At 39.7% G+C, this 25,886-nt stretch overlaps 1 protein-coding gene across 1 annotated transcript in view; it reads right to left on the reverse strand.

Moving 5' to 3' along the window:
* The window catches only part of LOC138627552 (disks large homolog 2), a 72,645-nt gene that overhangs the window by 20,533 nt on the left and 26,226 nt on the right, over positions 1–25,886 (reverse strand). Inside the window, exons 2-3 of the mRNA XM_069709965.1 lie at positions 9,911–9,984; positions 4,003–4,098 (exon numbers count right to left, since the gene is read on the reverse strand). Coding sequence (XP_069566066.1) covers positions 4,003–4,098; positions 9,911–9,984 — 170 coding nt within the window. The remainder of the gene's footprint in view (positions 1–4,002; positions 4,099–9,910; positions 9,985–25,886) is intronic.

Genomic DNA, 25,886 nt, shown 5'->3' on the forward strand with positions numbered 1-25,886 from the left:
AGACGTTTGAAACATACTTCAAGTTTAAAATTTAAGTTAGGTCTTTAATAAATTGTGAAATACTGTTTACCCTGTTATTTTCTGAGACGGTTATCATACTGCCAGAAGTTTATACTGTTGGATGTTAATAATAACACGACTTCAGCACTTTGTCATATCCTGAAATCCTACATCCTCCACGATTGTATCGGGATGCATATATTTTGCTATAAACACCCTTGATGCTTGTGGATTTTGTCGTGTCTGAATCTGTGCAGAGAGGCTGGTTAACAGCTGTGGAGAGAAGGAGATGCTCTCTCCTACCTGACTTTCTCCTCTTTAGACTGTCAAAGGAGACACTTGGGTGATATCCTCTTCAATGGTTTATTTATTTATGGAAGTATTGCTGTTACAATAAGCATCACGTGTTGCACAGTGCGCGAACCCAGTCACAACAGGATGATTGAGAACCGACTGTTCTCAATCTGTAATGCTCCCATATGCAGCAGACAGACATCATACTGCTGGATATTTCACTGAGTGATTGCTGGGAGATTTGTTCTTTCCTAATACATATATATTTGTTTCTGTTTCTTGTCATAGCATCAATGAGCCAAACAATGCGGACATGAACCGTGACCAGGAAACCAAACCGTGTCACCCCTACTATCTACACAGTGCTACTGGTCGATATGTGTGTATGCTGTAGGATGCTGCAGTCTGACAGACTGCCTTTGTTACTTCCTGGGTTTTGGTAAATGTCACAGTAATGTAATTTCATAAAAAATATTGACTTCGATTACTGTAATCAATCATGGAGTATTTTTGGATCAGGCCATGGTGGAGGACATTGGTTGTACCACAGCAGGGGACCACTAGTAGGAACATGGTGGTGGTAAACAATGCCAACAGACTATCCACAACTACACAATTTCAGACCACACAGCATTCAATAACATTCACAAGGTCTCTCGACATTAAACAGTGTGTCACAGCACAATCCAGATGAAAAAGCTCTACAAGGTGACAGCGATGCAAATATGGAGAAGTAAGTTCTATACTGTGGATTTACTATCGTATCAGCACTGTATCAGCACATTATGAGGTCAGCTGTATTGTGCTTCACCACATTGACTGCTCTACAGAGGTAGCTGCTGCTGTAATATTGCAGGTTTATATTCTTCCCGCTGGTTGAACGAAGGGAGGCGGGGCCTCCATGGTGGATGTCCCTGGACAGCCTGATTACAACATCACTACAGTAGATGAGCTGCTGTGTCTCGACCCAAATATCATCCAGGATTCAGACTAATTTATTTTTCTTACATTTTGTATTTGTTTTTGTCTTTTTGTGTTTATCATATTTAAATAAATGTAGCACTGTTAATTTTTGTTATTATTATTATTATTATTATTTTTTTAACTTTACCTTGAATATTTTTCCTAGTTTTTCCGCTGTTGGGGATATGAAGTGTTACATGTTCCAAAATTCTGCCTTTTACAATAAAAATGTTTTTGTTACTGTATTGTTTTTTTTGCATTTTATATATATATATATTCAAGTATTTATACAAGGTGTCACAGTGGTGCAGCGGTTAGCATGGTCACCTCAGCAAAAAGGTTCCGGGTTTGAATCCGGGCCTTCCTGTGTGAGTCTCCATGTTCTCCATGTGCCTGCGTGGGTTCTCTCGGTTCTCCGGCTTCCTCCCACCATCCAGAAACATGAACCTCAGGTTAACTGGTGGTTCTACAAATGTCCCTGAGGCACACCATTCACAAATGGCCTTTGTTTCCATCTGTCTCTATGGGTCCCTGTGATGGACTGGTGACGTGTCCAGGTGAACCCCGCCTTCACCCAATGTGAGCTGGGATAGCCCCCCCCCCATTCAGGATAAAGTGGGTATAGATAATGGATGGATGGATGGAAGTATTTATACATTATTGGAGCAGTTGTAAAAGATTAACACTGACAACGCATAAGGAGGTTCCTTATGCGTTGTCAGTGTTAATCTTTTAAACTGACAGCTATTCATTGTATTGTTTTGTGTTGAGCACATCAGTGTGTTGTTGGTAGAAAGATCTATTCATAAGATGGTGCATGTTAGTTTGATGATGAAGATTTGTAGAGCGTTGCATTTTGTGTTTGTGGTTTTGTTTACAGTTTTGATAAAAATGAGCCAAAGATCCAGAAAATGTGTGTAAAGATGGCAAAAAAAAAAAAAAGACAAGCGTCTGTGGTGTTTTGGAAAAGTTGTAGAGCCTTTAATGAAACTGGTGTCTGTTTCCTCTGTGATCGACTTCAACTTCACTGTCTCTAAACAAAAGAGATTATTTCTAATTACAAACCGTTCTCTGTTTCACTCACTAGTGTTCCCCGTATCCACCATCTGTGGCACACAGAAAGTAGGCCATGATAGTCCTGTGGTGTGTTTTATTCATGTTTCACATGAGAGAAGCTCCAAAAATACTTGTTGTGTCACTCCAGATGTCTTCAGTCTGACAAGTTTGACCACCATCTCAACATGAACTCCTTTTTTAAAAGTCATTCACAATATGTTACACTTAAAAGACATAAAGCAGAATATTTACGAAAGACTTTTTGGCGCTTAACAGTCAAATTGCATTTTGACCTGTCCTCGATATAAGTCGTGATGACTCTGATGTATTTATCACACGCTAACACTGGAAAAGTCTTCAAATATGGATCGTGATGCTAAGACGCTATAAATTCTAAAATTGGGATGTCTACCAGACATCTGCAGCACAGAAGATCATAAAGTCACCACAGTCTTGAAGTTCATATCCAAGATTAGTGTCAGTAATTCGGTATCTGACAAAATGTGAAATGTAGTCACAATCTTCCCGGCAGGTCTTGAGTTATGGAATCACATTTACCACAACGTTTGTGCTGCATTTGAAGAACTTGAAGTGGGATGGGCGTAAAGTCCCAGAGACCTTCACCCATTCAAATCTTGTCAGTTCATCCTTGAGTCCAAATGAATATTTTTCTCAAATTTGAAAAACTTCCTTTAATGCGGTTCTGAAATATTGCGTTCATTAGAATGAGATGGACAGATGTGAGGTCACCGTGACCTCGAACCATGAAAATCTTATCTGAGATATTGTGCTCATGAGAATGGCAAGTAAGGATGGAGGAACAACGCAAAAACTGGCACGATTGCAAACTGCAAGTTTAGTTTAATGTGATATGTTAAAGGTATTCCTGTAAAATATCGAGGTAGGAAATATACATTTACAAAAATAACTGCTGTGCCAGATTTTATTAGTACAGTTGTACTGACTGGATTCATGTGGCTCTATGTGTCATGCTAATTTTGGCATCTCCATCTCTGTTGTAGAGATTCAGGGGAAAGGAGGTGTATATGCCAGGTTAAATGAACTGATATCATCACATACAGCCTTTCTTATGGGATAAGTGTACATCTGCCGCTCCGAAAAGTGTCTTCTCTTTCCAGACCAGCTGAACATGAGTCAGAACGGCCTGACATCAGATCGTATTAATGCAATCTGATACACTGTGGTTGTGCTCATTTACATTAAGAGTGTTTGGAAACACCAAAGAAAAGGCTGTGACACTAAAACTCACTGAGCTCAGACCTCTTTCTTCTCCTTGCAGAAAGATTACAGTCCAAATAATATTAGATAGTTTAACCTTTTCTACAGTCGTCCTGAGAACTGAACGCGCTGCAAATTAGAGAAATTTCAACCAAGATGTGATTTTGAAAACGATTCGCTTGTTGACTGCTGATAAAATGTGTCTCCTAACATTAAAACTGTATTTTTATTTAGGGAGGGTGACGACAACTTAAAGATCACAGTGCTGTGTGATGATGATGTTTGGCTGTTTGGCTGTGTAGTTTTACTGCCGCTGTATTTTTGTGTGAAAATGAATGTGACCAAATGAATGTTCTTCTTTGGATATTACAATAAAAATAGAATTTGAAGTACTGAAAGCAAACCTTGGACATCATGACAGGAGAAACCCTCAGAAGGTGCCGTACTCACCATCGCTTGAAGCAAGGCCACCTGGTAAAATCCGTTTGACGTAGACTCCAAACTCCTCCCCAGTGAGCTCCTTCACTCCTCCGATCACTTTAATTCCTGGTGGGAGGAGGAAAACAAAAACAACTTTCTAAAATGTTTTTTCTTATTTTCTGCAACTAACTCGACAGATTGATGACAGTAAAACCTTGAAGATTTAACTTACTGCGACATTTCTTCTTGCTCTTAATATACAATGAAAGAGTGAGTTTTGCCGTCTCTGACAGCATGCGATGTGTCAAATTATTGTACATAGCATTAACTAGGATTTATTATATTACACAGTGAGTCATCACTGCACCACTCCATCTGTATTTCACTTTCCACAGTAAAAAGCAGACAAACTCCAAATGGGACAAATGCTAATCAGCGTACATAAATGAATAATAACGGTGGGGTGCAGATGGGATTTTGAATATTGTGATCTCTTTGGAGTGATGGGAAGGTCATTGGTCAGCCGTTGTCATTTAATTAGCATCCTGCTGACAGAAGAGGAATGGGAGGTCATATAAGGCGGCCGTGCGGTCGTTCTTTCACTTCGGGGGGCAGCAGGTATTGGCTCTCTGGAAGTAGGAACGTTTTCAAAACTGAATTTGTTTGAAAATGAATACAAATATTCCTCTATTATCAAATGTTTATTTACTATATGCTGTAATTTACAATTACCAGGTTTTGTATTGGAAAGGCAGGGATTAAATAATAATAATCAAGAGACTTCAACTACAGCAGCTAATAATAGGATTTAAAATAAAAATGTGATATTGCTCATTGCTTCTTTAACGGCTTCTTTGCTGCCACATGGTTTGAAATGGCAAAAGGTCTTTGTGGTTTACTTCAATTTCACTTAAATTTGAAACATGAATCAGCTTTCTGACATCATCCAGTTTTCGTATTGCCTGAACAGACTTCACTCATCAACATCCCAAACAGCCTCAGTCATTGACGACATGTAGAGGCTGAATCGTATTCTGTTCAATGTTCGAGTCAACACAATGAAAATAAACAGACTTCTTCTACCTTCATAGAGAAGACCAGGTCGACAAGCCTTCTGATTACAATGTTTTTACTGAGACTGTTTTAGAGCAGCGGGTGAGTTAAATTATTAATCATCAGATCAATCAATGGAGAAATTGATTTCATAGCCAGTGTGACCAATTTATTCTCCATACATATTTCTGCTCACACTGAATAGCGCACACTTTACCTACACAGCTTCTCCATCTCTAAAAGTCCTTCAGATTCCTCCTCACACATTTTCCATCACTGCACTTGAAGTGAACACAGTAGATGTAGCTTCAGGCTACTATTAGCCTGTTACCACAAAGGCAGAATGGGTACATTAATTGGGTCTGGAGCGAAGGGGCGCCAGTTAATTATGGCCTGTTGGAAGAATGGAGTTCTAAAGTCCTCCTTCCCATCCTGCTCTTCTCTGAGGAAAACCATTTCTAGTTCTTTTGTTGTGCCTGAAAGCAGTCTCCTCCTCCTGCCGAGCATCAGATAAGGACAACAGCGCTCTAATGTACGAGCAGCAAATATAAAAGACACGAGTCTCTTCTTCTTAATCAACTGAACATTTTGCTTTCGCAATCATTATTTCCTGCTTATGATGCATCAAGGGCATGTTTGTAACCCAAGGACTAAAACGTTACACTCTAAGACCTTGGAAAGGAAAATTAAATGTGAGGAAAAGGTCTTTTAAAATCGTTCATAATACCGCAGATGAGACGAGAATATAAAATAAATAAACAACATGTTTATTGAACTGCAAAAACGGTTTCTTTAGAGCAGACTGCAGCTTCTACTAGTATGTCGACCAAATTAAGCGTGACGGAGATGGTTTTCACTATGAACATTTCCTCCCGCCCACAAGCTGAGGTGCTACAGCTTTTCAGCAGCGTTAACAAAGAGATTAGCATGTGCTGTCCTCGGTGTAGGACAGCAGACAGCAGTGTGCAGCAGAACCTCCCCCTTCTGCTGTGCTTGCTTTAGGCTTCAGATGTACAGGACGGGGGTCTTAAGGCTTTACTGTATGTATCAGAACAGAGTTCACTTGCATATGCTCAAGCTGGATGACAATAAGCTGATTTGCTTCTCACCTTTCTGCTGATTTTAGTATTGTGGGTCCACACATCACTTCAGCCTTCTCTCCATGCAGCATCCTCTGCACTACGCCTTTCACCACTATATCTAGTACACTAAACTTCATCTTTAAATTTGAAGAGAGATCAGACTGCTTTCTATTGCTTGAGAAAAAGTGTTGTCTTTTACACGTCCCCTTTTTTTCTCATCTGTAACAAAAAAAACTTAAAACATTAATACCACTTATATTGTTCATATTTTTGTGCAGTTTTATGTCGTGCCTTGCGTTTTGATCAAAATACGCACAATTATAGCTTTTCCTGAAACTCATTTCAGATATTAAAGTCCTCCTCCAATTCTAATTTAATTCAGTGTTGAATTGTGCATAACTCTGTGTAGACCACTTAAATACATCTCTTTGCTCAGTGTTGCTCACTAATGACCTGCATGTAAGCCCATTGTGAAGTTTATACTTTGTTAACTATTATTACATGACACGGTAAAGTCCATATTGTAATGTAACATCTATAAACAGTCCCCTTGTATTGAACACACTCTGTAGTGTACATTGTTCAACTGTATATAAGCTCATTATGAGGACATGTCCAGTTTATAAGTTACGTAATACATTAATATCTACAGAGCCTAGTCGATCTATATTATATTTACAATATATCTCTGTCAAGCCACAGTGGTAATAAAACCACTCGAATTCCAAAATGCTCAGTACGGCAAATTAGGTTCATTATGATGATGAGGTTTAAAAGTCAGCACCAAACTTCACACTTTGGGTCCAACAAAGGATCAGTATATTTTCATATAATTGTAATATCATTTAAGAAAGATGCCACCATTGGTTCACATGAATGTCCTTCATTTGCAGTTTCTTCAAGAAATGTGTTTTTCTTTTAAATGTGTTTCCCGTCAAAAAGTCCCCATTGAAGTTCAACTTATCACCACATGGTATATGTGTATATGTATAAGGACAGTTTGGTCGATTCCTCACATTATTTCCACAAAATATTGTGAAAGAAGAATGCTTGCCAATTTGCCTTTTTGTCAACTTACAATTCAACCAGACAAAACATTAAACATTGCAAATGATGAGGGTAAAATATGAAGCATCCAACCACGAGAGAAACACACTGCTGACTCTGTCTTCATGGTAATGGACCGTGTTCATATACTGCTTTTACCCAAAGCAGTTTTTCAGTTTGTCTTTTATGAGCCTCCAAAAATATGGCTTATTAGACATTTCTGTATGTTTTCAGTTTTGGATTTCTTTTATTTTCTCTCTATAATAATTCATCTCATGTACAACAGTTGGTTGAAACATGATTCTGGATATTGACAATGAGTAGACTGTGTACAGTACTTCACTTATGTAAAGCACCTCTTCTTCGGCAGGATATTTTACAGTTTGACTGTGATTCCTGTGTATGAGCTGTTTGTCCTTGTGTGGGCTCCACCAGCGTGGTGACGTGGAAGTGAAGTCAGGATAAAAACAACAGCAGCTTCTGCATTCTTAACGCAGCTGAGTTAAGTGGGTTAGAGCTTTGCCACATGACCTACTTCCCCTCACAGGCAAACACACTGATACTTAGCAAGGATGCCGACTCTGCAGAGAAAATCCCTTTAAAAGTAGGACTTATATTATTTCAGTTATTCATAATCAGGCTCCATTGCCAGACAGTGAAGGATGATTGGAAAATGCTATACATTATGTTGTTAGTTTGATCATCCTCATTTGAACTTCATGTAAATAAACCACACCTCTAACAAGTGGTATGACAAATACACAAACACAACCAAATGGGCTGCTTGGAATCAGTGCTTGCAATAACACTGAGACCAAAGACAAAACAAAAGGTTATTCTAAATTAGTATGTACCTTCGTCTGTATCGGTTTCGTATTCTCAAACAAAAATTGGAAAATGAAAAATGTTTCAACGCAATTACGTTTAAAAAAAAATCAGCGGTTTTCTTTTTAGAAAACAAAAAACCAACAACTACAAAAAAAAAACCAGTATCCATTACCACAAAAAGCAAAGTTCTGTTTTTTTTATTTTTTTTTTATTATAATTTGATTCCTGATGGCCCTTTTAATTGGGAACCAGGCAGCAGCAGCGCGGCTGGAGAACCGTGTAGCTGTGCAGCGGTGGAGGTAACGCCGACGCCACGCAGCCTGGGTGTCCTGGACCTGAAGCTGCTGGAGGCGCACGCTGCTGGAAAACATCCCAGTAGGAGGTCCGTAGTTCTCAAACAACAGCTCAGGAATACTCACATTTATCTCTGCCAATACTTTTGTTGTTTTTGTTGTGGATGGATGTGTACGTTATACAGACAAATGTTTCCAACTAAGTTTTCCATAGAAACTTTACAACCGCTTGTTCTGCTGCCCCCAAGGGGTAAACATATTAATCAATTCTGCCATAAAACAAAGTCCAACTGCGTCCTAAGTCAAGCTTTTAATTCATTGTTTCATATTTCATCAGAATCATGTCGTCATCGAGGCCTGATCCTTTCCTTACTCCAGTAAAGTCTGGCTTCTGATTGAAACATGATTCTCACACGCTGCCGGTAGTCTTTTGTCTGGTGCTACATAGGATCAGCAGTAGGGAAGCTCTGCACGTTATTATTCTGCATCCCATTATTATGGGAGGATGATTATGAACCCACTGATTGACGGTGAAACAACAAATCACAGCAGCGAAGGGTTTAAAGTGTGCTTCCCTCCAGGTAGTCTAAACCAAAAAAACAACAACCTGGTCTGAGTAACGTTACATTAATTTTACAATAATGTTGAGCAACAGAGCATGAAGAGTGTCAGACAAGACACGGCAGAGCCTCAACAGTCAACAGCCACCCAACTGGTATGCAAAGTAGGCCGATAGCAACGTTAGCATCAGCAAAACAACCACAGCTCCAATTCAACCGCAGATCATAAGGGAGCTCATTTCTCTACGTATTTGAACGTTATTAATTCCTTTCCCGAAAATTGGGTCTGTTATGAGAACATGCCCATTTCAAATGAGAAGCCCGCCACATCTTATTCGTTCTAAATAATAGCGTTATTTGTCCTCCTAAAAATATCCCATGTTTGCTGAATTTATGCCACCATCAAATATTGAATCACATACTTCACTGTCTACTGTTTCATGCAAACTCCAGAGCTTATGAGAAAAATATTGGTTTACCTAAATGCTACAACTTCCTGTATTCTTTTCAAATTAAAAGTCCCATTTTTAATTATAAGCCCTCTCCAATTTCATGCGTGGTCCAGCCATATTCAAGTGTTTGACCTGGTCTTGTCGCTCTAAACATTAAAATGGTTGTTCCCTTCGATTCAATAAATGTATGTTGTAAAAATCAGCAGTATCTCTAATATTATTTGTTATTCTCTGTAGCATGTAACACTAAATTTGCTGATACCGGTCGATACACACGCCAACATATGAATAAGTGCAGCACGGGCAACTATTTTTTTCCACTCCAAGGACTGCTCTCCCCTATTGGCTGCTGCTCACCATCGCGGACATATATGAACTGTATAGCAGTTATAGACCACTGTGAAAGGAATGAAGAGTACATTAGTACTTGAAGTATCAACAAAAGTTTAGGCATGTTTGCTCTGAGAACTGTAACTACAGAGACAGAGCAACAGCTACAAGTAACAAATATGACCTGTCAAGCGTAAAGCAACGTAGTCAAATCTAGTTAATAACATCAGTTGTAGGGACCGAGGTATTTCCCTCTAACTTTGGTCAGAAATGAGAAAAAGAAACTGACTTACCCAGGCCATTCTCACAGTCTGTAAACTCCATGGAATGAACAGCGCGGTCAACTCCATATGGACCCATTAGTGTCCTGTTAGAGGGGGAGGGAGGAAGAGGACGGAGAAGAAGAGGAGGGACAGAACAAAAAGACATGGGAAAAAGAGGTCAGATCATCTGTAGGAGCCCTGAACTGGGATTTGACTTGATGATGAACATTGAGCATTTTTGTCATTAAACACAGTGTCTCAGTTTGAGCTGCAGATATTTGTGCAAATCAATGTCTTCCATACACCGATGAATACATGTGAATAAATGTTGGTTTTATGCTCATCATTGTGCCATGTCAGGTTCAGGTTTAAATTTTAAATTTGGTCAATTTTTAAGCCGCTAGTTTTGTCAATCTGGAGATGGGGTGTCGAGCGTTTCTGCGAAACACACTGAGGAAGCATTGAGCTCTGATCTAATCCAATGTTCAGGACACATTCGCAGGTGGCCTGAACACATCAGAGCTCGATGCTTCCTCAGTGTGTTTCCACCTGGACTTTTGCTGGCCACCTGTGGTCTGATCACGGCCAGGTCAGATATGTCTGGATTGAAGTAGCCAAATAGGAACAGCCTCTGAGGACACTCTATTTAGGATCAACCTGAAATTTGGTACTCTTGTGGACAAGACGTGTACCTAGAAATATAAAATGTACAAAGTGTTGTAGTTCATATTTTAGCAGGGTCACTGCAAAACAAAAAGTGTAAATTTACTTCTAAAAAGTGAAATTAATTCAATACTTTTTTTTTATGTCTTTTCCAGTTTAAAGGAGCTCTATTATACAAATTCTTTGCTGTTTGGTATATATATTCTGTGACTCCACTGGAGAAGCTTTCCGTTATTCAAAGTTTAAAACTTTTTATTTATCTTATTCTGGCTCTTTATGAAGCCCCATGAGTCCATCCTCTGTCTGAAACCAGCGTGTTAGCTCCCCCTCCCCTGAAAGCCCACTGTCTTCTGATTGGTCGAGCTCAAATGTGATCCAGAAAATGAGTGGACAACAACAACATCTGCAGCAACAAAGATTACAGCGGGTTTTGTAAATATTACTCTCAATACTTGCTTCTTGTGTCACATAATAGTGTATTTACTTCTAAACTCTTTCTAAGCCAAATATCGATTTTTACTATATATACTCTTGTTACTTAGTATATATGTGGGAAATGTACAAATATAGCAAGGACATATTATTTTGCTATCATCTAATACCACCTATTATTTTCTGGCATGCTGTGCCTGGAGCATACGATCATATAAAGAAATGCATGATGATTTGATGTAGGCAGGTCATGAACTGATAGCTCAGAGCAGTCTGAAGCTTGAGCATTTTTCTCAAAGGATTATATAGTTAAATTTACCTCATCATTTGAGACTTGGGCCACATTTAATATATATAAAAGGTCCTGTTTAAACAAATGAACATGGTTCTGTGATGTTTAAAAATGTCTGTGTGAATATGTTTATGAAGCCTTAAATAGAGATATGTAAAATTAGGTGGAAATAGGCTGAGCAGATAGTGTAGAAAGAGGTCATGTAACATTATAAATGCAATTTACTAACCACTGAATTAAAAAAGGATGTTTCCAGTTAGAAGACATGTAAAGTATTTTGACTGGAACGGATATTATTATTATTATGGTTATTATTATTATTATTATACTGTTACTGTGTCAGAACACTAAGAACAGGCCAGGTAAAGTTCAGTCAGAGTCATCAACAGTTTGGTGACAAAAAAATAAAAAGACAGTTAATTTAGTGGAAGACATCTTTATCAGAGCTCACATGCTGTACAGTAATCTCCAGTAGATCAGGTTGGCAGAAATGATTGTAGTCTTATGTAACAGTGCTGCACAAAAACTGAGCACTGTGGTTCTTTTTCCTCATTACTAATCCATCTAAGTTTGGCTCATATAGCAATTACAGTACATCCTTTTCCTCAGACTGCACTGCAAACATTAACATAACACAGAGATCAACAATATAAACTGCACAAATTATATGCAATATTTTATCAGTAAATTTACTGGATTATTGTGTTCATTTCTGGAACAACGTCTTCTCTTCGGTGTCGCTTACAGTTCCCCGTCTGTCGGCACCAACGACAAGACTGATGATCAATATTTCAGCTGCAGAGGTTCACCAGTGGCAACCTGACACTCCTGCTGCTGTCAGTGAAACAACGAGGCACACGGAGACCACGCAACCTCAAAGGAACACGTGGTCTTTATGAATGTCAGTCAGCAGCAGAATGAATGTACTACTCATTAATATTTGGGCAAGTATGAAGTACAATTCATCGCACTGATGACCTGTGAACACAATTTTAAGGATGGAACTTATCTCCTCTCAATCAGTGCATCTTAAATGTTAGCAGTCCCTCAGTATGTGGGAACCTTTATTAACAATAAATTATTATTAGCTTTGTGGTCATCAGTTGATAGACTTTGCACAGTTGATATCACATGACCTAAGTGTGGCAGTTTGATCACATAATAAAAGGTGATTGTATATTTGGGCTGTAAAACTATGATGTAGTTGAATCCTCGAGAAAGAACCAACAAGTGAACCTTCTGTTTTGGTCAAACGCCAGATGGACTATGAATGGGATGAAAAACATTAGTATGCCTGGAGGAATATCTTTTTGTCAAACTAATGCAGTCAAGGTCAAGAATAAACTTTCATGCTAAAAATTATGGTTTTGTTTAAATAAACACACTTAACACGTTCCATATGACAAACGTATTAAATTGCCACCAAATAGGGTTTAACAGATCATATTTCATATTTCAAATTCTTGGAAAACTGCTTTATCGTCTCATCTTTTTACACAATAATGCCCCTAATAGGCCATGAACATCAGCAAGTACTGCCAATCAGAAATGTATATTTCAAGAATTGCTATGTACATGATATATTGAATATGTCACATCACTGCTGTGATGGTGACGTGAATAATTATGGGGTAAAGCAAGAGATACAAACAATAAAGCAATAATTATCTGAACATCACTCCACTGCGCTTCTAGTGGAAATTTTCTTTTGTTCAATCTCATATTTCACTATATGTTATTAAAAAAATAAAAGAAAGGAACATGCTTTGCCTTGGCCAAAAGAAAAGCCGTGTGGCCCTGATCTAGTGGCTGTAGCCCTGTCTGAGGAGATCAACCACTATGTTCGCTCCGTTTAATCTCGGTGATTTGGCTTCACTGTTGTAAACACAAAGAAGAGCCAAGATTTACAGCTTAATTATTTTTTTAAAGTTTGTCTTCTGGCAACGTCTCATAACCAGATTTGGTTTTCAGTTCCAGTTACAAGTGTCACTGGGTGATCATTTCGTAAAACATGCCCAACAGTTATTTGCTATATTGGCTGGGAGTTGTGTCACAGGTTCAATATACCAGAACTGCATCATGGAACACATTTTATTTCACTAACTGAAAACACCAAGATTAAACATTGACGTTATACCCAATGGAAAAAGTACTGGCACAATCTGCTCAGGTCACGTGTCTCAGGTTGCTGTGTTGGACTGGTGGTCCTTGTGACCATTTCAATATTCCTTATTGTTGAGTGATAGTTAATTAAGGTTGAAATAAATGAAAAGCTTCAACTTTAGTAATTGCAAATGTCTTTTGACAGATTTAAACCCCATTAAGCTCAGCACAGGGACCTGGTCAAAGCTGTCAGAGGTCTTTCTATGGGTGTAAGTGGCTGGACGCTGGCCAATGTTTGCATGAAAGGAGTCCTTGATGCATTTTGCCATTCTGGAATCTGACGGTTGTGATGTGCGAAAGTATGAAGTAAATGCTATCAAAACACAGAGCTGCACACCTCTGAGGCTGACTAGACAACTACTTGTAGCAGTGATATTTCATAAGGTGCATATGTCCTAATCTACAGATGATTGCCAGGAAGATCTCCGTAGTATTGACTGCATGTTCATTGATCAGTGTACATGTCAGAGTACCAACAACATCCACTTTAATTGGCGTTAGATGCAACACATGGCTGAGGAGGAACAACTGCAGGAATGCTGTAAGGGAGCCAGGATGGTTTGACCACTGTTCAACAGTTCAATATGAATTAGACGTGTTAAACATGCATCACTACACGATCCATGTATGCTGTCTGCAAATGCTATGATACTAGAATAGAATAGTGTTTTTACACAATGACAATGGGCTTAAATAATAACTACATTGAAAGACACAATCAGTGCTCCACAAGTGGGCCTACTCATCCAGGAGACTCACGACTCAAGTTCAGTAGTGGAACTTGCTTTAACTCCCAAAGTAATTGCCAGACAAAACGTGTTGGATGTTCCTCATTAACAAACAAAGTGCCTCTTATTGAATAATTTAAATGAATATGTTTAAAGTGTTCTTTTATTTTTAAAGGCAGTGAGCCAGCTGACATGAACAGAAAGGGATATTACAAACGTGGTTTATTATCTGCATTGGAGCAACATAGTAAACCCCGTGCTTTTACCGTGACTCTATGGAGTTCATTCATTACAATGTTTCAGGATTACGCTACAACCATTTATCTGGGAAAGCAAATGACTATTCGGAAACGAGTTGTTAAAGAAAATAATAATATCTACAAACGATTGGAGCGGACATTTGGCACAATGGTTGTTAAAGGAAAACCAACGAGCGGCGCCGGAGCGCAGAGACGAGATGGAGACGTCTGTCCTCTCCGGAGGAATGGTTTCCAAAATAACAGCAGGAAAACCACTTTAACCAGGGCGACACCTACGTGTTGATATCGGCTCCAATTTGTTCCCCTGACCGTAAATACACTTCGACACTAAAGCGCTTCATGTTTAAACAGTAAAAGCAGCAACATGTTTCCTGGTTTAAGAGCGAGAGTTTGACAGGACATCACAAACCCCACTTCAATTAAACACCGCCAATGTAACAGGGTTAATACACCAGTCACGCTCTGTTCCACTTGTTCATCTCCCAGCAGGAGTCTTACAACCACTCCAGCATCACCGCTGCAACATACACTCAACACCGGCTTAAGTGGTCACGCAGCAGCATCAGTGTTTCAGCCACAAACAGTTTCACTCGAAACCCCCGCTTGTTTGAGTTTTTCTTACCTGCTAATGATGACAGCTCCTTTATACATCACTGAAAAGGTTGGCATTTTGACATGGAGCCCGCTTCTCCAGAGACGGTCGGTCGGTCGGAGCTTCCCCAGCTTTCAGCCTCCAGCCAGCAGCTACATGATGGTCTGTCTGCACATGCAGGCAGCCTCTAATTCCAGTTAACCAGACTGTCTGCTCCCAACATCTCCACCTTCACCCCACCACGGTTAATCTCTTACATAACCAAAGTCGCCGCAAATAAAAAAAAAAAAAAAAAAAAAAAAAAAAAAGCCACTGAGGCTGCACGTGATTTTGGTGATATTTATCTCACATTTTCACTATATGGCTCCCTGTCATCTTCCTCTGCCTGTTGGACTGCAGCAATATCATGTGTTGCTTAAAACAAGAGCTGCAGGTTGCATTCAGCAAAATCTGTCTATTCTACAATGTAAGATTATTTTTGTATCTTATCAATATTCAGATTTTTCTCAGATAGAGTTAGAGTGGAATATCTTACCAGCTTGTAAAATATTAAATCTAACTGGGGTTTCCATTTTTACCAAACCTACAATTTTGAATGATATCCCCCTCTGCTTATTCTCAAAATAATAATACACAGTCATAAGCTAAATGCTTTGTTTTTAAAAAAAATATAAACTGCAACTGAATGTTTGGCACTAGTCTACACTACCAACTGGCTGTTGAGCCACAGTGAAGTGAAACAGAGCAGGAGGGGCTTAATGCCTTTAAACACACTAATGCACAAGTGCCCTGCTCTCCATTTTGAAGCTGCAATTTAATATGCAGTTGACATCCATTACTCAGTATTGTCATTTGTCATCCAAACTTCGGAGCATCTGTGTTCATTTGCTGCCCGCTGAAGCTACATTTAATAATTGTGTTTTTTATTAACAATTAATCAATTGATGACTTAAATTCATTCTATATTAAAATATATGAAAAAGCAAAAGAAAAGCTCCCATAGCACAGCCCTGACTCAGACTTGCAGTTATGTTCCTCTCTTACGTTACCTCAATCTGTCTGAGATACCATCGTCCCATAAAATAATTCTATGCAGCTACATCAGGCCATAAAATGATATAAATAAAAAAACAAAAACAAACAGAGGGTGGAGGGTGGCACAAATCTTTGCAAACAAATACTGGTCAAAAGATAAAGAAACACTCACATTGCCAACCAATCACACAGTCTGGACCACAGGCTTTAATGTTGCTGGAATTCAACCTCTACTTAAAAAGCTCCCTGTGGTCCTCGGTGCTTCTAGACAATTATAGACTGATACAACAACTCCCCTGTATTCATAAAATCCTTGAAAAAAAACTGCTTAATATTTGATAATTTGAACAAAATATGCATATATATATATATATATATATATATTTTTTTTTAAAGATTTTCAGTCAGGATTCAGTGCAATGTGCACAAAAACAACACTGGTGAGAGTCACCAATGATCCTTTGAACTCATCTTGATACTTGTCCTGCTGGATCTTAGTGCTGCATATGACACCATGGATCACAATATTTTATTAAATAGACTGGAACATGTCATTGGGACTAAAGGAACCTCACTAGGCTGGTTTAAATCATATTTATCTAGATTCAAATGTATTAATGACAACAATGAATAATCTACACACACAAAGGTTAGTCATGGAGTTCCACAGGGTTCTGTACTAGGACCATTATGTTTCAGTTTACACATGCCTCCCTTCAGCAATCCTTTAGAAAATTCTGACAAAACTGAAGTTATTGTACTTAATTCACACAGACAACAAGTCTCTGAGACTGCCCTCTTTCACCTGCTAGACATTGTTAAAATTAACAACATCCTATCTCAAAGCGAGGCTACAAAACTACTCAATGCATTTGTTACTCCTAAACTGGACTGTTGTAGTTTCTTATCATCAGGATGTCCCAATATCTCTCTGAAAATCCAAAATGCTGTAGCGAGAGTAGTGACAAGATTTATCAAGAGAGATCATATTTTTTTGGCTTCATTGGCTCTGTGTAAAATCCAGAATAGAATGTAAAATCCTTCTTCCTTCATACAAGCTCCATTTTATTTAGTGGAACCGGCTTCCGGTTTTGGTTCGGCAGCCCGACACACTCTCAGCTTTGAAGATTAGGTTTAAAACCTTCCTTTTTGATAAAGCTTTGAGTTTCAGCTGGCTCAGGTTACCAATAAGCATCCTCTGGTTATGCTGCGATTGGCCTTGGCTGCTGGGGGACCTCCCATGGTGCACTAAACACCTCTCCTTCACTCCCTCTTTCACTCTGCATGCATTTATGCCACTTTTGCATGTCATGTCAACTTTGTCTTCCCTCTCCACTAGTGTGTTGGCTCTCTCGCTGTAGCTTTCTGTGCTGCTGTGTCTGATCTGGGGTTTTTAGTGAATCTGAGAAACACTGAAAAACTTCAAAGTTACTGAATACTGACATGAAATATCAACGACTGGCAGCTTTAATGTAACAACAATAGCTGCTTCAGCCTCAATACAACATCCTGGATGCCTGTGTTCCATCCGTGCAGACTAAATGCTTATTTAGTTTAAACACATGAAAACAGCTTAATACATGTGAACATTTCCTAACTTCGGTTTGCAGGTGCAGGAAATATCTGAGAAAACTCAGCCTATGTCAGTGTGAAGCAGTAGAAAACATACCTGGCAAAACCTAGAGGCATTTTCAACCTTTGGAACATGGCTGTGGTTTGTGGAAAAGCCTGGATGTCGGATTCTAGCTGTTAACATTGGCTCTGCCTGTTTCCTTTCCTGATGCACTGCAGCTGCCAAGCAGATATGAAGAGTGCCAATTGATGAAGAGGTGATAAGCTTACGGCAAAAGGATAAGACAGACAAATCCATATGGCACAATGAGGTGCTAAATATAGGTCTTTGTAAGAGGGCTACTGATATAGTCCAAATGGTGAGCACAGATTATACTACATGTCTCACAACTATACACACACACATTAGAGCGTAGTTATATTTGATTCTATATTTCCAACATGCTTTACAGTTTGCTTTGGCTCCAAGAACTAAGAGCTGTTAACCTTGTGTGTAAAACTATTCAATAAATGCTAATAAAACATTTTTAATTGTTTTTCAAGAGCCCTATGAACCTTCTCCTATTCTCAGGGTCATTTCTCACTTTAAAACTCTTTGTTCAGAAGGGATATGAATGATTATTTTTCATAACAGTGTTGGCTATCCAGTTGTTGTTTTTTATCAATTGATGTTGGCAGATTTTTTTTTTTTTCACTCTTTATATATAAAAAGCAATGTTTTCAAATGTATCTCACCATAAGAATTCTGGTAGTAGTGATATGTTTTCATAATTGCATTGGCGAGATTGTCTAGAATCTGGAGATCTCAGAACCATGATGGCCTTTATTTGACGGTAGAGATTGACAGAAAAGAAAAGGGAAGAGAGCAGGAGAATGGCATGCAGTGTGGAACCGGCCGACTGCCCCACAAACACATTGTTTTTTGGTTTATTTTTCATACAAAGACAGATGTAATGTCCGTCTTATGTTGGAGACAATCTGCTGAAATCTGCTGCGATTAAAAATGGATTAGTCGACAACGCTTTGTTGCCCAGAGAAACAACTATCATCAGAAACGTGATGTTCTGCTGTTTTTTTTAATTTGCGGTATGTTGTGATTGATTTGGACTTCATAACCTTTTCAACTATAAAGCAGAAGTTTGAAGATGGGTGAAGACATTAGTAAAGATCCCTTTGCAGAAGTTTGACCTGTCTTCATCACATGATTACATTGACATAGAAATATGTAGACGTTATTATTGTAAAGGTCCAGTTCTTTTCTTTCTTGTGAGATATGTAACATATTTATGCAATGAGGAGTTGTAGAGCCCAAGTTCAGCTGTTTTATTTGATAAGAACTTTGCTGTGCTGAATATTTACTGAGCAAAAAACCCAGAAGATGGATTTTGAACACGCTGTCAGATTTTCGGGCTCTAAGGGTGAAACTCAGCAGTGAAATTACGATATGAAATTGTTATGGTAAAAGTGTTAGCAAACACATCTGACATTCCAGCATGCCAGGTTTGGCACATTGGGGCCTTCTGACCGGATCATGTCAATTACTGGGCATTATGGGAGTTATTATAAGCCGGGTGTCCTGAGACATCATTTTTTCATGTTTCACATTTCACACACTATGTGTTGGGGCATACTAAATCCATTTCTGGCATACTAAATAGTTTGGTAGTATAGATATTGGAATGCACAGTTAGTTTGAAGTCCTCATGCAAATGGAGAGCTGGAAAGTGGACAAAAGCAGTTAGCAGCAGCAGAGGGCAGAGACAAAAAAAACTGTGATCAAGTCCTACAGTATTTAGCAGCTTTCAGTCTGAACAGGAAGTCATAGAAACACACACATACTGTTAGATTTGATCCCAATCTGATAAAATGTTATTAGACCCAGATATCAGTTTTTAGTCTCCAGGTTGTTTTAATTATAAAGGAGGCTAATAAAATGCTGCACAGGTAATCTGTGATCTCTTTTATTGGTTCAACCTCCATTTGACATGAATTATCATAAATCAGCATCTCATCATTTTGCCACTGTCCATAAATCAGTTTAGCTGCACCTGTACTTCTCAAACTACCAAAGAAACTGAAAACATCAATGGATGGTCAGATAGAGGAAAAAAAATACAAGACGTAGCTTTCACCATCGATGAATCAAAGACTATCACATCTGTACAGATGTCATTTTTCAGAATTCTCACATTCTATTAACCAGAAGTTTCTATGTTGTGAAATACTTTAATTCATGAGATGAGTCCACTGTTGATATACAACAGATTGAACCTCTGTCTCAACCTCTCTGACTGATAATTGTCACCATCAACCAACATTTATTCAATTAACAGAATAAACCTTCAAAATCACACAAATACAATCAAAGTATTTCCAATTCATTTAAAATTAAAACTTTCTGTGAAACGTGATATTGTTGAGCCAACATCTAAACCAATCAGCTGTCAGATCAGGTGAGACACATGCGTTTCCCATCATGCTCGTGGCGCCTCACTCCAAAAACTGCAACAGCCTTGATCACGTGATGTTGTCATTGACTACTTTGAATGACATCAGAGCAAAGTAGGGTTAAAGTTGGTCAGAAATCAAACCAGCATGCACTGAGTGCCAATCACTGGGGGTCGAATCTTATCTCAAACAAGCCTCGCTCTTCCACCTGGACTTCGTATCTTTTGCAAGTCAAGTCTTGACTACTACCTTCAACAACTCTGTTATCCCGACCCTGACTGATAAGAACCTCGGAGACACTCCACAGTCAACTCTCTCTTACTGCCAACATCACTGCAACAACACGTTCCTGTAGATACATGCTGCACAACATCAGGAGAAGACGTCCTCTTCTCACTCAGAAGGAGGTGCAGGTTCTGGTCCAGGTTCTGGTCCAGGCTCTGGTCCAGGTTCTGGACTTTACCTTGAACAGTAGAACTTTGGTATCTTAAAATAGAACTTACTGATAGAACTTTGTAGTTTGGCTTTCTGGAAGAAATTGTATTTTCTTAATTCTTGTTGTTCTGGTTTTGAACCCTCATGGTTGAAATGAACTTATTGTAAGTCGCTTTGGATAAAAGAGTCAGATAAATGAAATGTAATGTAATGTTTGCTTAAACTGGCCAGTGTAATTCAATTCTCTTATATACTTTGAAAGATCAGATTGAGTTGCCACACGTGTCGGTGTGTATAGTGACAGATTTTACAACCAAATTTCAGCGTCTTGGTGATGTAACACTGACACACCAACTTTTTAGAAATGATAGCACCAGGACAGAATGGATGATGGCCCACCTCTGACTCCCACAGTAGCTCATAAACCCTGATAACTCTAAATCTCTCTTCAGCTGCAGGAACTCCTTCCCTCCCTGCAGGGTTTCACTAAGTGGGCACAGAAATCCGATGGCAATACTAGTATGTTGTAATTTATTCCCTAAACCCAGTTTGATCATTTCCTAAGAATCAAATATTTTAACACAAGTTTTGTTTGGAAATAAGACAAAAAAGATCCCTAACAGTTAGACTGAAAAAAACAACCTTCTAGTTTGTCAATGATATTGAGCAAAAACGGTCATAGGACCTTGAAATTGCATGGACCTGTATCATTTAAGCTTTACCCTGATGCGCGACACAGACACAGTATGATGTCTATCGTGAAGTATGAATCTTAGACATGCCAATATTTGCCAAATTCATAAATGAGTCTTGACTGTAAAATCTGTAGAGTCCACTCTCGGCTATCAAGCCCTAAATTTTGGGTTTTCAAGGACCTGCTACTGCTCACTATATTGAATACCAATATAAATTGTTTTTATTTTTTTATTTAGTAATATTAGAGAACTTGTTTTTTCGGAATGTGTATTTACTTGCTATGTTTTGTTATTGCTGGAAATAACAGGGATCCAATCGTGGTGATTTCTGAGTCAAGGGTTTTACATCTTCATATCCAAACATGAGCAGCAGTCATAGTAATAAGAGCTTTTGCCATTAGGATTATATGCATTATGCATTAATCAGATCAGATTTCCTCGGTTCAAACAGCAGTGCAGGCTGTATCACCAAGACTTTTACCATGATGCACCAAAATCCACAAAGTCCTGGGTACGTAGTTTTGAAATACCACTAAGTTACGTCCTTTGAAACCAGAGCTGCTTGGGTTGTATATCAAGCACAAAGATCAACGGAGTGAGAGTAAAAAAAAAAAGTCAATTATTTACCTGTGCAAATAACTTTGTCTTTTGCACTCCGACCGCCTGGAGTCTGCTTAACGTCTTTGTTGTGATTTGTTATTGACAACAGCTATGATGCTATTGTGGTTAACCAGCCATAATTTGAAACACTGCAATGGTTAGAGAGTGTCCAGTGCTTGAAGTCTGTACTGCCATCTTCTGTATGGCTGGTGTAGTTGTGTTGAATATTTTGTAATTATGTGTATTATCACGTAACATTTTGCTGCCCAACAGGCCGCTGATCAAAAGCTTGGCGAGCTTTTGTAACCCTACGATATAGTCTAAACCTGAAGTTCCTGTTCTCTCAAAGGAACAAAATACACTGCTCCAAAAAATAAAGGGACCACTTAAACAACTCAATGTAACTCCAATCAATCCCACTTCTGTGAAATCAAGCTGTCCAGTTCGGATCAACACTGATTGAGGATCAGTTTCACCTGCTGTTGTACAAATGGAACACAACAGGTGGAAATGAGGCAATTATCAAGACAACCCTATAAAGGAACGGTTCTGCAGGTGGTGACCACAGACCGTTTCTCTGTCCTCGTCCTTTCTGGATGATCGTTGGTCCCTTTTGCATTTTGCCAGTGTCCTCACCACTAGAGGGAGCATGAGGTGTCTCCAACCCACAGAAGTTGTTCAGGTAGTGCAGCTCATCCAGGAGGGCACATCAATGCACGCTGTGGCAAGAAGGTTTGCTGTGTCTGTCAGCACAGTGTCAAGAGGACGGAGGACATACCGGGAGACGGGCCGGTCCACCAGGAGACGTGGAGGGGGCCGTAGGAGGACAACAACCCGGCAGCGGGACCGCTATCTGCTCCTTTGTGCAAGGAGGAGCAGGAGGAGCGCTGCCAGAGCCCTACAAAATGACCTCCAGCAGGCCACTAATGTGCATGTTTCTGCTCAAACTGTCAGAAACAGACTCCATGAGGACGGTACGAGGGCCCGACGTCCACAAGTGGGGTCTGTGCTCACAGCCCGACACCGTGCGGGGAGACCGGACTTTACCGGAGAACACCGAGATCGGCAGCTTCTCCGTCGGCGCCCTGCGGTCTTCACGGATGAGAGCAGGTTCCCACTGAGCACATGTGACAGACGTGACGGAGTCTGGAGACGCCGTGGAGAACGTTCTGCTGCCTGCAACATCCTCCAGCGGGACCGGTTCGGCGGCGGGTCAGCGACGGTCTGGGGAGGCGTTTCTTCGGAGGGCAGCGCAGCCCTCCGTGTGCTAGCCAGAGGTACCCTGACTGCCATTAGGTCCCGGGATGAGATCCTCAGACCCGTTGAAGACCATCTGCTGGTGCAGCGGGTCCTGGGTTCTTCTGATGCAGGACAATGCTCGGCCTCATGTGGCTGGAGTGTGTCAGCAGTTCCTGCACGATGAAGGCGTCGACGCTCCGGACCGGCCCGCCCGTTCCCCAGACCCGAATCCAATCCAGCACATCCGGGACATCGCGTCTCGTTCCGTCCGCCGACGCCACGTCCACCGCAGACTGTCCGGGAGTGGACCGATGCTTTGATCCGGGTCTGGGAGGAGATCCCTCAGGAGAACATCCGTGGTCTCATCAGGAGCATGCCCAGGCGTTGTAGGGAGTGATACAGGCACGTGGAGGACACACACACTACTGAGACTCATTTGGACTTGTCTTCAGGAATCTCCACAGAAGTTGGATCAGCCTGTGATCTGATTTTTACACTTTTATTTGGAGTATGATTCTGAATCCAGACCTCCATGGATAATGATTCTGATTTCCATTGATCATTCTGATGTTATTTTGTTCTCAACACATTCCACTATGAAATGAATCAAGATTTGAACTGGAATATTTCATTCATTGAGATCTAGGATGTGTTGTTTAAGTGTTCCATTTATTTTTGGGAGCAGTGTACATTAATAATTAATGTTAAGACCATTTTTGAGTTATATTTGTAAGAAAATCTATAAAGAATTGCACTTCCACACAGGGCAGTTTGTTGTTCCTTTCATCAGCCTTCACATATGACCTGCTTGCTCTGGACCTTAAGCCTCACATTAATCACCGTCTCCCTTCCTCTCATATCTGTTTTTCAATGGTTTTGCTTGTTTGCATGGCTTTTAAATGGCAACCCAATGTTGAGGGTAATCCACCTGAATTCTTTTAAAGAACATTTACCTGGGTGACTTGTGTTGACTTTGATCAGCGGTTGGATTACATAACATGAAATCCTGCATTTAAAAAAAAATCTAATACCGCAAGAGGCTTAGCAGTTCGTCAAAGCATCTTTGTGAGATTCCTAAAAGAACTGAAGGATGCTTTGAACCCGAACCCCCAAAAAAGCAGGGGTCTGAATAGTGTTGGCATGAAATCACTGACTTCACCTTTCAGACCAGACTCTTGCTGTTTGGAATATTATTTGGGTTGCCAGGCTTGTGAAATACTTTCCCTTTTATGTTCGAGGCTATGTACACCATACATGATTGAATATCCTTCATTAAATTATTAAATTCTTGTGGATATTATCCCTTTTGATGTGGATATTCAATCAGTTGATGGTAAATGTAGTCAATTAAAGCAATAAATTCCTCAATATTAACAAAGAAAGCTGAGTTTTCCTGCTAGCAGCGCCATGCCAGTGTTTAACTGGTGGATCATTCGTATCTGGTGATACCACAGTCTGGATATAAAAGAGTTCGTAGCTTCCAAGTCTGTAAAATGGTTCTGATCCAGAAGTGTCTTCAGCTGCAATACCAGCGAGTGCCACTAGAGGTCGGCTCCAAAAAGCCTCCGGCTCCATAGACTCCCATTCACTTCTCTCATCAAATCCAAAGTGAATAAAATGTGTCCATCAGTTATCTCGGTGTTGTTAGCTAAAGTCACTTTAGCAAGATGGTGATGGACAGAATCTGAACTGGAAGCTTCATGACGTTCACAAAACCCATTGCTGACTAACCAGGAAATATACATTGATACTTCTTCATCTTCAAATGAAATTTCCCTGCTTTATTATAAGCATAACAAAAAAAGTCTACTTTCACATTAATGGTATTTTCAACATTACCTTCAACTTCAACTTCCTTAATTTTTCTGATGGCAGACTTACTCTGGACTGGGACGTGTTATTAAGGACGGACATCTTTAATTAGCTAAATATGTTTATGTAGATGTATTCTTTCTCTGTGGAGGAAATATGAACACATGCTGTGTGGTACCAACTTCTGCAGTTGGTGCATTTTATCTAAATATTGTGAAGCATTTTGCTGGGTTGATGTCAATTATTTGAACTTGGGATGTTCAATCATTAGTTTAAAATCAAACTTGGGATGTGACCATGTCTATGAACATGCGTGGCATTGCTGCAGACTTCTGAGATTAAGAAGTTCCTGTCAGGTATTTCAGTGTCCTCAGAGTGGAAGTACATGTAAATCAACATTATGAATTTTCTATTAAATAATCTGTATAAATGTTACCTGGAGTTGAAGACCACTTGGGTCACTGTTCAGACAGTGAATAAATTCCACATTTTCAAGGCAGAAATGAGAATTCGTCATCTTAAATGTACGTTGTTTTCCTCGAACTCTGTTAATCACAAAATGAAGTCGGATGTCTCCAGCAGTGCTCAGGCTGTTTCCGTCTCTAAAGCCAGGTATGGATGTCTCACAGGTTAATCTGCTCGTATACGATTACACTTTGACCCAGCTAAATGCTGTCGCTACTTAAACTGAGTGTTAATTAGTAAGATTAAACTATATGCGTTACAAGTTGGCTGAAATTGTTTACAGACAGCAAAAGCCAGAAAAAAAGATGTCTCTTCATCAGGAAGCTACAAGTACCGATCATGTACATTACATCATATACTGTAACGGTTGCAGGTATTGTAAACACAAACAACACAACACGTGCCAACACAGAGGTGGGTAACACAAGTACTCTGGTCCTCAGCCCTTCAGCCATGCTGGTTTTGGTTGTCATCCAAGTGTCTAAGTAAATGCAGCTTTCATGCATAGAAACACACACATGGTTCTCTTGATCGGCGTTCACAGCAGCATCCAAAAGCTGCCCACGCAGAATGAT

The sequence above is a fragment of the Brachyistius frenatus genome, unplaced genomic scaffold (genome assembly GCF_029030835.1).
Source record: "Brachyistius frenatus isolate BFR_SWC_R1_liver_20210118 unplaced genomic scaffold, ASM2903083v1 Contig_87, whole genome shotgun sequence".
Taxonomy (NCBI): domain Eukaryota; kingdom Metazoa; phylum Chordata; class Actinopteri; family Embiotocidae; genus Brachyistius; species Brachyistius frenatus.